This window comes from Chiloscyllium punctatum, chromosome 30 (genome assembly GCF_047496795.1).
Source record: "Chiloscyllium punctatum isolate Juve2018m chromosome 30, sChiPun1.3, whole genome shotgun sequence".
Taxonomy (NCBI): domain Eukaryota; kingdom Metazoa; phylum Chordata; class Chondrichthyes; order Orectolobiformes; family Hemiscylliidae; genus Chiloscyllium; species Chiloscyllium punctatum.
The window spans coordinates 34,344,976-34,360,471 of record NC_092768.1 but is presented as its reverse complement, the minus strand read 5'-3'; the positions used below and the strand labels follow the sequence as shown (position 1 = coordinate 34,360,471).

The following is a 15,496-nucleotide window of genomic DNA, read 5'->3' as shown; positions in this document are numbered from 1 at the left end:
AGAAACCAAAGCAGACGAAAAATGAATCAAGAAAAGCAGAGAAGAAGATAGTTAATATTAGAGTGAGATTGTTAGTAGTTTGCAGAGAGTCCCAAAGCTCATTTCGACATTAAGTGTAAGATACACTGATAATAGTCTCCTCCAAATGTCGGTGAATCTTGACCAATTGAAATTTTGGAGTCGAAGACTGATTTATTAATTTTGGCTTTTGAAGGAGATGAAACTGGAGTTAACATCAGCATTGCCTCGATGGAGGTTTTTCAATCATATGACTTGGAGTTCAGTTCGATTTACGGGAAATAAGAGTTGAAAGTGAAAGTGTTTATCTGATTGGCAAGTTGTCAAAACTTGGAAGTTTTTAAAACCTGTGTGAAGTCAATTCTCCCGGAGCCTGATGACTTTCGGAGTCTTTTTATTTTGATTGGGTGAATGATATTTGCTTCCAATCAGCGTGAACGTGGCTGAGTGAACAGGAATAGGAACAGAACACAAAAGTCCAGGACACGACGAACGGACTGAGACAGTCCACTGGAAAATGGTTTCTTATTCATTTCTCCTCCCAGACTGTCAACTGAAGTCACGATGATTGGACTAATAGTGCTGGGGCTTCTGTGGGGAGAGCTCTCTGCAGGTGAGTAGTGCGGGGTATGAGGGAGGCGGTACCGGGCGGGTTGGATACTGGGGCATTAGTCGTCAGGCAATGTGTAATGGGGGTGGGGGGCAATGCTAGGCTAGGTACTGAGCCTTAACCCTGGAATCCGTTATTGTTGGAATGGTTTACTTGGTATCTGACTTCTTTTAACACATTTTTAACTTTAAAAAGAGAACAACTGTTCTTTTTTTAATCTAAAGAGACTTTGAAGGAGCTGGAATCTGTGTTGAAAATAACAAATGCTGGAGATCACAGGAGGTCAGGCAGTATCCATGGAGAGAAAGTCATCTAGACTCGAAATGTTAGCTTGCCTTTTCTTTTGCTAGCACTGGATAATACGTTTGAAAATGTCTCCTCAAACTTCCATTTCTACATTACATCATTTTTCTTATGCTATAGATTGTTTTATCTATAGTAGACAAAGGTTTGAGTGGCTTCTATCCCAGGAGGCAGAAGATGAACTAAAACATGTGCTAAATGCTGGCTTTTACTCTTAATAAGATCAAATGTGTCTGTCTGGTCTGCTTGAATAATTAAGTGTTAGTCTTTTTGTCTTTTAAGTTAGTAAATGTTAATAACAAATACAAGGCCTATATGCTCTAAATAAGTTAGAAATTGTACCTGCATTTAGTAAAAGAATAGAGGATATTAAACTGATTACTGCAGCTGGGTTGTGAGATTTGTTTACTATATTTACTGAGTTTTGTTTATTCATGTAATTTCACGGAAGCACAAATTTTTTTCTCGGTTAAGATATGGTGGCTCTGATGAAAGGTATTCAACAAGTACGTACTAATTGGGGAAAATGTTTAGTGTTCTGCAATCTGTTCAGGTCTGAGAGACAGCTGGTCAGGGCTGATTAATTTTATGATCTTTCCATAGTTTCAGGTAGGGCAAGGATGATATTGTTCTGAGTAGTAGTCTTTAATATTTATGCTGAGCTAAATAAGTCTAAACACTACTTGTAGCAAATGCTGATAAGAATTGAAGGTGTAAAGAAACAGGAATGGTTGAAAGGGCTGTTCTAATTAGAAAGGGTTGTTTTAATTTGGTTGATCTTGTTAAAATATACTGCAGAACTGTGGTTTTATGAATGAATGAAATTGTGTTATAGTAAATAATGGGTGAATAAAGCATTATGAATGAATAATACCAGGTTTTTGTTCAATGAACATTTGCAAGTTTTTTAGATTACATTACAGTGTGGAAACAGGCCCTTTGGCCCAACAAGTCCACACCGACCCGCCGAAGCACAAACCACCCATATCCCTAAATCTACCCCTTACCTAACACTACAGACAATTTGGCATGACCAATTCACCTGACATGCACATCTTTGGACTGTGGGAGGAAACCGCAGCACCCGGAGGAAACCCATGCAGACACGGGGAGAATGTGCAAACTCCACACAGTCAGTCGCCTGAGGTGGGAATTGAACCCGGGTCTCTGGCGCTGTGAGGCAGCAGCGCTAACTGCTGTGCCCACAAGTTGGTGAGTGACTTAATAAAGATAACCTATAATACAATATTTCACAAGGTTATAGTTGCTGGTGAATATGCAGTCAAAATGTTATTTGCCACTTATCTGCCCAAAGCTGAATGTTACACATCCAGTCTATGTACAAATGCAGCAAGACCTCAGTATCTGGGGAGTTGTGAATGGGGTTGACCCTTGTACAATCATCAGACAACATCCTCACAACTGGCCTTTTGTTGAAGCAACTGAAGACGGCTAGGTCTGGAAAGTGAGGAACCACTGCAGTAATGTCCTGGAACTGAGGTGACTAACCTCCAGTAACTACTGCCACCTTCTTTTTGAATGAGATATGACCCCAACCAGTGAAGAGATTTTCCCTGAGTCCAATTGCCTCTAATATTGCCTGGACCCCTTGATGCCACACTCAGTTAAACGTAGCCTTGACATCAACAGCCATCAGTCTCACTTCACCTCTGGAATTCTAATTTCGTCCCAATATTTGAACTAAAGCTGTGATGAGATGAGGAGCTGAGTGGTACTGGCAAAATACAAACTGACATTTTTGTGCACAGAACTTATCTGAGCAATTTTTCACATTGCTGGGTAGGTACAAGTGTTGCTGTATGAGGACAAATTGGTAAGGATGCAACTAATTCAGGAGCACAAGTCTTTAGTACAAATGCTGGAATGTTGTCAGAGTCCAGAGCCTTTGGAGCATCCAGTGTCTTCAGCCATTTGTTTATATCAGATGGGTTGGATGGAATTGGCTGAAGATTCGAATCTGTAATGTTGGGGACCATAGCAACAGGCTGTGATCGATCATTTGCTTGACTGTTCCGGCTGAAAGAAATTGCACACGCTCAAGATTTGTCTTTGTGCTGGCCGTTTCCATCAATGACCATGGAGGTATTAATGCAGCCTCATCCTCTTGATTCCTATTTAATTGTCAACTGCCACAACTGGATGAAACCAGGTTACAGAGCTTCCTTCTGATCCATTTGTTGTGGGTTTGATTGATGCTCTTCTCTCTTGCGTGCACGCTCTCTCTCGACCTCTCTCATGAAACCATTATCGTGATCCTAAATGAATGTACTACTGACACGTCAAATCTCAGAATGAAATTTGGCATGATAGCTCACTGTCTCCCGGTCTTGTGCAGTTAATGCAATGATTATCACTGAGACGAATTCACAGAGGCTATGACTCTTCTTTAACAACAGAATAGCGCTTCACTATGAAACAATATCTCAAGATAGAAGACAAATAGATCTCTAAACACACAGTAAACAAATCTTTTCAACTTGTTTCCCAACACTATCCATCGTAAAAACTGTGAGGGGCAGTTTTTTTTACACAGAGAATGGTAGGTGTCTGGAATGCACTACCATGGGTGGTGGTGGAAGCAGATATAATAGGACATTTAAGAGACTTTTAGGTAACCATGTTACATATGCAAGAATATCAACCAATGGCAGGCAGAAGAAATTAGTTTAATCTGGCATTGGGTTTGAGCCAAAGGACCCATTCCTGTACTGTATACTTCTATGTTCTAACTTGTTGCCTTCTGTTCAACGTGGAAGGAACTTTTCAAATTCGTGACTCTAGTGGCTTGGCCTCTGACCTTCAGGTGAACTGAAAGAGCACATATAGAAATGTTGGTAGAAAAGGCCAGTAAGGAGGTGATGGAGTTTGGAAACATGCAGAGGTATATATTTTGGCAGAAAGAACGAGGGGGAAAAAAAATGTTTAAAATAATGCAGGAGTAGACATTGGGACCGTAAACATCTTTTGCAGGTTGAGGAGTGAGGGCAAGTTCAGAGAGTGCTTAAAGTGGCAGATGAGATCCTGGGCTTTACAAACACAGATGTTGAGTGTTAGAAGAAGTCAACCTAAGTGTTCAATTGGAATCTTGTAATTGGTGTTTAGCGATTCTTCATGTCCTGACCTTTTTTTTTCTCTCTCTGTCTCTCTTTCAGACAGTCATTCTCTCCGGTATGTTATCACTGGCTTGACTCCGATAACCAGTTTCCCAGAGTTTTTGATTGTTGGTTATGTTGATGGCATCCAGTTTGTTAAGTACGACAGCGATCAGAAGCAGTTGATCCCCCGGGAACAGTGGATGGTGGAGAGTGAGGGACCTGAGGCCTGGAAGCGGAAACTATTCCTTGCTCGGGAGCAGGAGCTGGCCTTCAAAGATGATATTCATAACTTAAAAGTAAAGACCAACCAAACAGACGGTGAGTTTTCCCTCTCCACCAGCTCAACATCTTCCTGTGTGATCAGGAAATGTCAGTGGAAATCTGGAGAAACCAGGAGTGGATCAGGATCTGTCACCAGCCCTGATTAGCTCTGGTTGGTGGGACCTCCCACTGACACTTTATGGCAACTTATGCTTCGGATTGACAAGGATAACCAATTCTGACTTACAGCTTGTGTTTCTGATTGACAGGAGTCCACACACACCAGATGATGACAGGCTGTGACCTGAGGGATGATAAGGCTGTGAGTGGGTTCAACCAATATGGATGGGATGGACGAGATTATATCAGCTTCGATAAGGATCTTATGGTGTGGGTGACTCCGGTCCCCTGGGCAGAAAGCATCAAAAACAGTTTGGATCAGGGTTTAGTGGACAAGCAGCGGTGGAAGCATTACCTGGAAGTGGAGTGTATTGAATGGCTGAGGAAATACCTAGAGTATGGACAGAGAGAACTGACAATAGGTGAGTGTGGGGGAAGCCTATGCAGTGGGGGTTGGTGTGTGAGAAGGGAGTGAGAATTGGTGGAAGGTGTGGTACCTGGGACTTTGTACATTGTGGTTCCTGCACTGATTCCTCTTCCCTTTTCCCGCAGTTGCTCCCATCGTGTCCTTTATCCGTCTGGGTGATTCTAACCGGCTGTCCTGTCTCGTCACTGGGTTTTACCCACAAGCCATTGAGGTGACTCTGCGGAGGGATGGAATATTGATTGATGAGACACTGTCCACTGGGATCTTACCTAATCACAACAGGACCTACCAGATCCGGAAATGGGTGGAGTTTGATCCAGAAGATCACGCCGAGTATTCTTGTCAGGTGGAGCACAGTGGGCTGGAAGAGACGCTGGTGGTGATTTATGGTAAGACTATTTCTCACTGTCAGAGAGAAATCAGACTCGGACCAGGATCTTCGGAGGGAGGGTGAGTGCTGAGCTTTTTCACCAGAACAGCCCAGGTTAGAAATAGGAACAATATATAGAAAGGAGCTCACATCATTTATAGGAAACAGTAATCAAGGCAGTCATTCCTGGGAAGTACAGTATAACATGTATCATTGTAACTTGGTATACTAGAGTTCAAAAGCATTGTGTATATGCTGGGATATAACAGAATGACAGGATCTGATGTGCTGCAGTTAAGTGTCACTCACTGTATCTGGGGATATACAGTATCATGGCATCCAATGTATCCTGAAACAAAATGCCATTCCAGCACCTGGCATATCCAGAAATATTACTGTATTAAAGTATATGGTACATTGTACATCACTTTTGAGTGACACAGTCACAAAGTGGTTAGCACTACTGACTCACTGTGCCAAAAACCCGTGTTTAATTCCGCCCTCGGGTGACTGTTTGTGGAGCTCAGAAACTCATATCTGCATGGGTTTCTACATGGTGCTCCACTTTCATCCCACAGTCCAATGATGTGCAAGTTAGAAGGATTGACCATGCTAAATTGCCATCTCGTGTCTACAAATATGCAAGCTAGTTGGATTAGCCATGGTTAATATGGGGTTGTGGCACTATGGGGTTAGGATAGGATAGGATACACTTCAGAGGATCAGTGTCAACATGATGGGCCAATATGATTATGGTGTGACAGAACCTGTTGTATCTTCTCTTCGCCACATTCATCAAAGCTCCTTGGACAGACCCTTCCAAACCTGTAACCACATCCACCTAGAAGAGAGAAGGAATTCCCTGTAAATTCTCTTCCAAGCTGTTCACCATCCTGCCTTGAAAATATATCGTCATTCATTCAGTGTCGCTGGGTCAAAAAAACTCCTTTTGCGAGAAAGTTATAGGTCTACCTGCAGTAGTTCCAGAAGGTAGAGCACCCCCACCTTCTTAGTGGCAACTGGGTATGAGCAATAAATGCTGACCACACCACATGAATGAATTATAAAAAAAAGAAAAATATCCTAAGATATTTTGTTCGAGACAGTGCAGTGAATCCTGGGATATTCATGTCCAACAGGACCTCATGTATCCTGACATATTACTGTATGGCTATGTCCAGTGTATCATGGAATGATAGCCCAGTCTACTTAATATTGTTTCAAAATGTTTTTCTGTTTCTGATTTCAATGCGCAATAAGGAATATTCAGCATAGAATTTGAGAGGGATTATCTTGGTTGACCAACTTCGTTGAAGAAGGGGGTGATTCTCCACTACCATCCGCCCCCCCCCACCCCCCCAACCTCACCACCTTATCGCATTTATCTCTTAGCCACGCCTCCCACCTGCCCCCGTCCCGACCCTGGCCCACAAGCCTCATTCCTAATGAAGGGCTTATGCCCACAACTTCGATTGTCCTGATCCTCGGATGCTGCCTGTCTTGTTGTGTCTTCCCAGCACCACACTCTCAACTTCATTGAGTTCCTTATGAAGTACCAGAGTTCACTGTGGCAGTATTGTAGATCTAGAACATAAGAACTAAGAGCTGGAGTAGGCCATCTGGCTGAACTGCACCATTCGATATGATCATTGCTGATTTTTCTGTGGCCTCCGTTCCACTTACCCACCCTCTCAACATAACCCTTCATTCCTTTGCTTTTCAAAAAATTATCTATTTTAACTTTAAAAGTTTTTACTGAGGAAGCCTGAACTACTTCACTGGGCAGGTAATTCCATAGATTCACAACCCTTTAGGTAAAGAAGTTCTTCTTCAATTCAATCCTAAATCTGATCACCCTAATTTTGATATAATTTATCTTTAATAGAATGTAATATATTCAGGAATTGTGCTCTGTTTGCCAAAATCGCTGACTGATTAGACTACTCCACTGCAGCACACTTAACCAGACAGTTTGATATCTTTGCCTCCTTTTGAGATTTTTCCATCAGCCATTTTTAATATATCTTAATTCCTTCATGACCTGGGTGCAGGAGGGTCTGAGGTGTTGCCTATTCCTCAGGGTAGGGTGGAGGGTCTCCGGGTTCAGGTTCTGATGTTTTGAGTGCAAAGTCGGACGGTTCAGACAGTGGCTGGATCTCAGTTCAGCGTTGAGCATCAGCAGCTCAGGGCAACTTGAGAATGATGGGCAAAGTCTGTATGGGAGTGGGGGTCTTGAAGTGTGCGGGAGCGAGGATCGCGGGTCATTGACAGAAGTGTGGGCCTCAAGTGGGTTCATGTCAATCTCTCCCTTTCTTTTGTTGTTCCCACCTCAACTCTGACTCAGTTTCTTGTCAATTGCTAAAAGATTCCTTGTTTTACGGGGAATGAAGAATGACTACAATCCCACAAACTGTAAATTATGAAGTTGAGAGAATGTGGAGAGAGGGGAAATATAGTAAAATTGATTTGTTAGGTGGCTTCAGGTTAAGAAGCAGAATAGGGATTAAGGATAACTGGATGTCAAAATGCAAGAATTAATATTCTAGAAGGACTCGTGATAGACACTGCTAGTCACAATTTACAAGAATGATGTGGACTTTCGAATCATGAAATCCCATGATGGTTATGGTGCAGAGGAGGTTCTTTAGCCCATTGTGTCTTCACTGGCTCTCTGAAAGAACACTAATAACTCACTGGGAAAAGTCAGTAGAATGACAATCAACTTGAATATTTTTTCTTTGGAAATGGAGTTTAGAATTAAACTTCTTTTTTTATTGTAAACAGCAACACCAGGCAGTCTCAAGAAGTCAAGACAGGAAGTTTCAGATATTCTAAGAAAGCCCTTGGGTAGAAGAGACAGGAGATTGAAAAATCTCAGAGGAGGCACATACACTAGACAGTCTGGTCAAGTCTGCATAGTGAAATAATCTAATCAGTCAGTGAGGAGAAAGTGAGGACTGCAGATGCTGGAGATCAGAGCTGAAAAACATGTTGCTGGAAAAGCTCAGCAGGTGAAGCAGCATCCAAGGAGCAGGAGAATTGACGTTTCGGGCATAAGCCCTTCTTCAGGAATCTGGCACAGACTTCATTCCTGAAGAAGGGCTTATGCCCGAAACGTCGATTCTCCTAATCAGTGATCCTGGTGAGCAAAGCACAATTCCTAAATATGCAGACGACACCAAATTGGGAGCTGGACAAAGCTCAGAATAACTGCAACAAAGTTACCAGAAAGATTAATAAATATTAAAATGAACTAGTTCCTTGCAAATAAACTGGAGGAACAAAGGGACCTTGAAGTGCAAACACACTAATTACTAAATGCTTTTGCACAGTTTAGCAAGGCCACAGATCGAAACAAGCAGTTAACTTCTCTATTAGGGAGAGAATTAAAGATTTGGTAGGTGATGCTAAATCTCTTGAAATGTGATGAGACCACAGTTAAGGTCATGATGTGATATAGTGCTTATTGAGGCAGTGGAAAGGATGCAAAGAGGATTTACATTGACAATATCAAAAATGAGTATATACCAGGAAAGCATCATCAGGCTGAGTCTCTTCTCTCTTCAGCAATGGAGCCTGAGGGGTAAACTTCTAGAGACCCAGGTAAATATGCAATGTTTTGAAAGACTGAAAAGAAGCAGGATGATTTGTCTAGTAGGGAAGATCATAACTAGAAGCCATCAGTATAAAACAGTCACTGGAGAATCGAATAGTAAATTTCAAAGAAACCTATTTTGTTGAAGAGTGATAAATGTGTAACTCACAACCACAGGCCATGGTATATGTGCATTTAGAGGATAGTCACAGGAAATAGATGGCGACAATGAGAGATTTTTAGATGAGAAAGGCGGGAGGAGTTTTAAATGGAGAATAAACACTAATACAATCTGCTTTCAACTGTGCTCTCTCTCTCTCTCTCCTACCCTCTTGCTATCTGGCTCACTCTCCATCTAACTCTCTCATTCTCTCCCTCCATCCTCTCTCCTCCTCTCTCCTCCTCTCTTCTCTTCTCTCTTCTCTTCTCTCTTTTCTTTCTTCTCTCTCTTTTCTTTTTCTTCTCTCTTTTCTTTTCTTTTCTTTTCTTCTCTCTTTTCTTTTCTTTCTTCTCTCTTTTCTTTCTTCTCTCTGACAGTCCCAAAGTCTCACTTCCAGGTTCTTGCTACTGCCGGGATTGTATTCGGAGTCCTCGGGATCATCTCTCTCACTGTTGTGGCTATCGTCTTACACAAGAAGAAAGGTAGGAGTTTGTGAGAAAATGGCAGCTCCTCACTAGCGGTTCAGGGAGTTGGAGAATCTGAGGAGCGGTTCCCATGGTGGGGTTCCGGGACCAGGGTGTGTGGATGTTCTGCGGGTGAGGGAGTAACCTTCATCTTTGGGAGTCAGTCTCAGGGTTAGTGTGGGATATAGGTAAAGTAGTGTTACTTCTGCAATCATAATTATTATGCAAGGTAAATGAACTCACACCAGTATATAATTGTTTCAACCAAGAGCTGAGTCAACAAGAATGAAAACTGTGAAGGAAATATATAATTGTTTTTGTATTAGCTAAAATGTGCATACAAGAATGAAAAGTGCCTGCTAACAATGGTAGATGTTACAGACAAATAGATAAGGTGCTGTGAGGATGTAGGTTAAGCCAGATATGCCTGTACAAACAGTAGTTATAAGCACCTGTTTCCCACTTCTGCAAAAACAAAAAACAAGCCCCAATTAAAAGGTCATAAGGTTCAATATGGTTGAGGAATGGGAGGAAATGTCACAAGTAGGGGAAATAGATGGCAGTGAAGGAGGATATACCTAACAATGGACCACAGCAGGATATGGTGAAATGGCCAAGTGAAACTTGTACTTTGTTATGCACAAAGCCGGATAAGGCAGGAGATAAACAATAGTAATGGGCACTGGGTTTAGATTAGTGAATCCTATATAAGATATGTTCTTGCTAAACTCTGATTGTCTATTTTAGGCACCACACTTGCAAATGTATAATAAACATACTGATTGCTTCAGATCTTTTCTCGGACTGAAATTTTTGAAGTGAGTGAGCTTCGTTTCTCACAGTTAGCAATGGCTCAGGCTGTGTGAGACGGCCTCAGTTTGTGCAGGAGGGTCTGAGGTGTTGCCTATTCCTCAGGGTAGGGTGGAGGGTCTCCGGGTTCAGGTTCTGATGTTTTGACTGCAAAGTCAAACGGTTCAGACAGTGGCTGGATCTCAGTTCAGCGTTGGACATCAGCAGCTCAGGGCAACTTGAGAATGATGGGCAAAGTCTGTATGGGAGTGGGGGTCTTGAAGTGTGCGGGAGTGAGGATCGCGGGTCATTGACAGAAGTGTGGGCCTCAAGTGGGTTCATGTCAATCTCTCCCTTTCTTTTGTTGTTCCCACCTCAACTCTGACTCAGTTTCTTGTCAATCGCTAAAACATTCCTTGTTTTACGGGGAATGAAGAATGACTACAATCCCACAAACTGTAAGCTGATAATTCAGACATCCCTGGATCTCTGTAGTAGTGTGACTCTGAGTCTTCTTTCTGGGTCAGATACATGCAATAGTTTGTTTCTGTCCTCTCCCTGTCTCTGATGCTCTCAATGAATTTCTCCTTGCTCTTCTGTTTACCTGTTGTCTCTAATGTTTACATATGTTTTTCCATCTTTATCTCTTTTTCTCTCCCTGTCTGTCTCTTTCTCTAGCTTTGTGCTCGTTCTGTCTGTCTGTCTGTCTGTCTCTCGCTCTCTCTCTCCATTGAACAGTTTTAAATGCTTCTCTTTCCATTAACAGCTTCTGATGGAAAAATGTTCTCAGCCAGGTCTGCTGGAATCTGATTTATGACTACTATTGACCATTACTGGGAACAGATCATTCAAGCTGGAATACTGGAACTGGTGTTAACTGTACAAATCTGAAGGGTGGACTCTGAGCTCAGTGCCTCTGTGTGAGTTCACTGGATATTGGCTCACACTGTTCAACACTAAGTTTTTGGACTGACCTTTTATTGTGGAAGAATCACTCAATATTCTGTTTTTTAAAAAAAATTACAAGGAGATGCAGAAAATCCTTCACAAAATTAAACTTTAATCTTGCAACATCAAAGCTGCGAGAGCCAGAAAACGCCTTCCCTGCCTGCCCACGAGACCTTCGTTTCTCTACAGTTTGTACAGTCTTAGGTCCCCTCGCTTATCTGATAGTATTAGCATACCCAATCATACTGGCTTGCTTTGTCTTCCTAACCTAATCATCTTCTGCCTCATTGGTTCACTACATTACACTTAACCTATCATATTACATCACCATCCTCTTCTGTAATAGCTCATCTATCAGCGATTTAACTAGCTTATCACAGTGCAATACCATTATCTGTTATTGGAGCTCTGTAATATGATCCTGTGCATGCATTACAATACTAAGTTAGCTACATAACTGCCAAATTAACTTCCATACCTTCAGGGGATGGCTGCCTCTGTACGGGTCTGAAGCTTGAGATACCTTCAAGCCTTGAGATTTGAGCTATAGAAACATTCAGAAATATCTCATCCTGGCTGTGGCCTCTTGTCCTCAAGGGAGTCGATATTCCAAGAGTTCTGACTGATATTAGATTTTAGCATTGCTCTCCTGGGTTTCTGATTTACTGGGTATATGTGAAATGCTGTGTCACGAGTGGAGTCTGATTCTGACAGAGAACTTACAGCAGTTCAGAAGACCAGATTGTGAGTGGATTTGTCATCTTGCAGGGAATGCAGTGTAGACAGACTTGAATGAAACCTGGACTTTGAGAGTCAAATTATGAGGAGAGATTAAATAAACTGTCTTCTGTGAAATGTAAAAGTTTAAGGACTCATTTGGTGGGGAATTGCAATATATTAAGAGAAATGGATATGGTAAGTGGATAGAAACTTTTTCCACTAGTTGGGAGTCTCGGACTAATCTGTGTAATTAAAGCCAGACCGATTGAGAGCCACAGTTGTACAGTATGGAAACAGACCCTTTGAACTAACTCATCCATGTTGAGCAGACATCCTAACCTAATCCAGTCCTATTTGCCAGCAATTGGCCCATATCCCTCTAAACCCTTCCTATTCATGTACCTATCCAGATGCTGTAATTTTAATGTTGTAATAGTACCAGCCTCCACCACTTCACAACATTCTTCCTATAGGAGGAAGACCATAATTGGACACAATTTTCCAAAAGTGGCCTAACCAATGCCCTGTACAGTTGCAGTATAGCCTCCCAATTCCCAAGTTAATGATCTGACCAATAAAGGATAGCAAACTAAATGTCTTTTTCACTATCCTTTCTTCCTGCGACTCCACTTTATCCAGTTAAAATAATTTTTATTCAAAATTCCAATGAAGGGATTGTCTAGGATTTGAACAGATGAAACTTGTGGAATAATGTTTTACTGTAGATGGATATTTGTTTGTTTCTTTACAAATAAAGATTTGTTCCAGTAATTTTGTCTTCCCTGTAAATTAAACAACAAATTAATTTATTTTCTTATTTCCTGTCTTTGTCTTCAGTCCTTAGTTCAAGGCTAATCATATTGTAGATATTGAGCACTTCAATGTTAGGAAAACCTTTTGTCAAGTCAACATATAGATGATTATTGATAAGATAAGTTTAAGATTTGCATCTCTATTCAAAAGAAAAAGCCTTAACTGGAAGACAATATCCTGGGGCATTCCAGCCCTCATTCCAGATTAGGACCTGGAATGCAGAGAGTTAATGAAAAGTGACCTTCATGAGCCTCTCCAGTTCCACCTCCTTAAGTATTTCCAATCTATCTCAAGACCATAAGACATAGGAGTGGAAGTAAGACCATTCAGCTCATCGAGTCCACTCTGCCATTCAATCATGGCCGATGGGCAGTTCAACGCCACTAACCCGCACTCTCCCCATATCCCTTAAATTCTTGATCTCACAAAAAATTATCAATCTCTGCCTTGAAGACATTTAACGTCTCGGCCTCCACTGCACTCCGTGGAAATGAATTCCACAGGCCCACCGCTCTCTTGCTGAAGAAATGTCTTCTCGTTTCCATTTTAAATTGACCCCCCTCTAATTCTAAGGCTATGCCCACGAGTCCTAGCATCACTGCCTGACGGAAACAAATTCCCACCATCCACCCTTTCTAAGCCATGCATTATCTTGTCAGTTTCTATTAGATCTCCCCTCAACATTCAAAACTCTCATGAATACAATCTCAGGGTCCTCAGCCGTTCATCGTATGTTAGGCCTACCATTCCAGGGATCATCCGTGTGAATCTCTGATGGACACGCTCCAGTGCCAAGATGTTCTTTCTGAGATGTGGGGCCCAAAACTGGACACAATATTCTAAATGGGGCCTAACCTGAGCTTTATAAAGTCTCAGTAGCACATTGCTGCTTTTACATTTCAACCCTCTTGAGATAAATGAGAACATTAAATTTGCTTTCTTAACCACAGACTCAACCTTTAGATTAGATTCCCTACAGTATGGAAACAGGCCCTTCAGCCCAACCAGTCCACACCGACCCTCTGAAGAGTAAGCCACCCAGACCCTTTTCCCTCTGACTAATGCACCTAACACTATGGGCAAATTGGCATGGCCAATTCACCTGACCTGCACGTCTTTGGACTGTGAGAGGAAACCAGAGCACCCGGAGGAAACTCACGCAGACATGGGGAGAATGTGCAAACTCCACACAGCCCACAGCTGGAATCAAACCTGGGACCCTGGTGCTGTGAGGCAGCAGTGCTAACCACTGAGACACCGTGCCACCCCTTTACAGAATCCTGGACTAGCACTCCCAGATACCTTTGTACTTTGGTTTTAGGAATTTTCTCACCATTTAGAAAATAGTCCCTGTATTCTTTTTTCTAAAGTGAAAGACCTCGCATTTGCTCACATTGAATTTAATCAGCCATTTCTTGGACCACTCTCCTAAACTGTCTAAATCTTTCTGCAGCCTCCCCATCTCCTCAGAACTACCACCCTTCCGCCTAACTTCATATCATCAGCAAACTTCGCCAGAATGCCTCCAGTCCCTGCATCCAAATTATTAATATATAAAGTGAACAGCTGCGGCACCAACACTGAACCCTGTGGGGCACCACTTGTCACCGGCTGCCATTCCAAAAAAGAACCTTTTATCCCAACTCTCTGCCTTCTATCAGACAGCAAATCCTCAATCCATGCCATTAGCTCACCCCGAACACCATGGGCCCTCACCTTACTCAGCAGCCTCCCGTGAGGCACCTTATCAAAGGCCTTTTGGAAGTCTTGGTAGATAACATCCATCGCATTTCCCTGGTCTAACCTACTTGTTACCTCTTCAAAGAATTTTAACAGTTTTGTCAGGCACGACCTCCCCTTACTAAATTCATGCTGACTTGTTCTAATCTGACCCTGCCCTTGCAAGAATTTAGTAATCACATCCTGAATGATGGATTCTAGAATTTTACCTACAAACAAGGTTAGGCTAATCAGCCTATAATTTTCCATCTTTTGTCTTGATCCTTTTTTGAACAAGAGAGTTACAACAGCGATTTTCCAATCATTTGGGATTTTTTCTGACTCCATTGATTTTTGAAAGATTGCAACCAATGCCTCCACTATTTCTTCAGCCACTCCCTCAGAACTCTCGGATGTAGCCCATCGGGGCCAGGAGCTTTATCAATTTTTAGAACTTTTAGCTTTTCTAGCACTTTCTCTTTTGTATTGGCTACCATACTCAACTCTGCCCCTTGACTCTCCTTAATTGTTGGGATATTACTCATGTCTTCCACTGTGAAGACTGATACAAAGTATTTAGTAAGTTCTATCTTCCATTATCGCCCATCACAAGCCTTCCTGCATCAATTTGAAGCAGCCCAATTTCTACTTTTGTCTCTCGTTTGTTTCTTATGTATTGAAAGAAACTTCTACTATCATTTCTAATATTACTGGCTAGCTTACCTTCATATTTGATCGTCTTCTTCCTTATTTCTTGCTTTGTTTTTGTAGTCTTCCTAATCTTCTGATTTCCCAGTGCTCTTAGTAACTTTATAGGCTCTCTCTTTTTCAATGATACATTTCCTGACTTCCATGGCTGTCTGATTCCCCACCCCCACCCCACCCCCACAACGGATAATCTTTCTTTTCTTTGGGATGAACCTCTGTACTGTGTCCTCAATTACACCCAGAAACTCCTGCCACTGTTGCTCTACAGTCTTCCCCACTAGGCTCTGCTTCCAGTCAATTTTCATCAGTTCCTCTCTCATGCCCCTGTAATTACCTTTATTTAACTGTAACACCA

General features: G+C 42.0%; 1 protein-coding gene across 1 annotated transcript; it reads left to right on the top strand.

The window, feature by feature from the left end:
* The first annotated feature begins 377 nt into the window (after nucleotides 1-377).
* On the top strand, nucleotides 378-12,710 carry LOC140455408 (major histocompatibility complex class I-related gene protein-like). Its single transcript, XM_072550234.1, has 6 exons — nucleotides 378-631; nucleotides 4,105-4,365; nucleotides 4,578-4,850; nucleotides 4,981-5,244; nucleotides 9,358-9,462; nucleotides 11,000-12,710. Exons 1-6 carry the CDS (start codon nucleotides 583-585, stop codon nucleotides 11,041-11,043), a joined length of 996 nt encoding a protein of 331 aa, XP_072406335.1. The 5' UTR covers nucleotides 378-582; the 3' UTR covers nucleotides 11,044-12,710.
* Nucleotides 12,711-15,496: the final 2,786 nt, after the last annotated feature.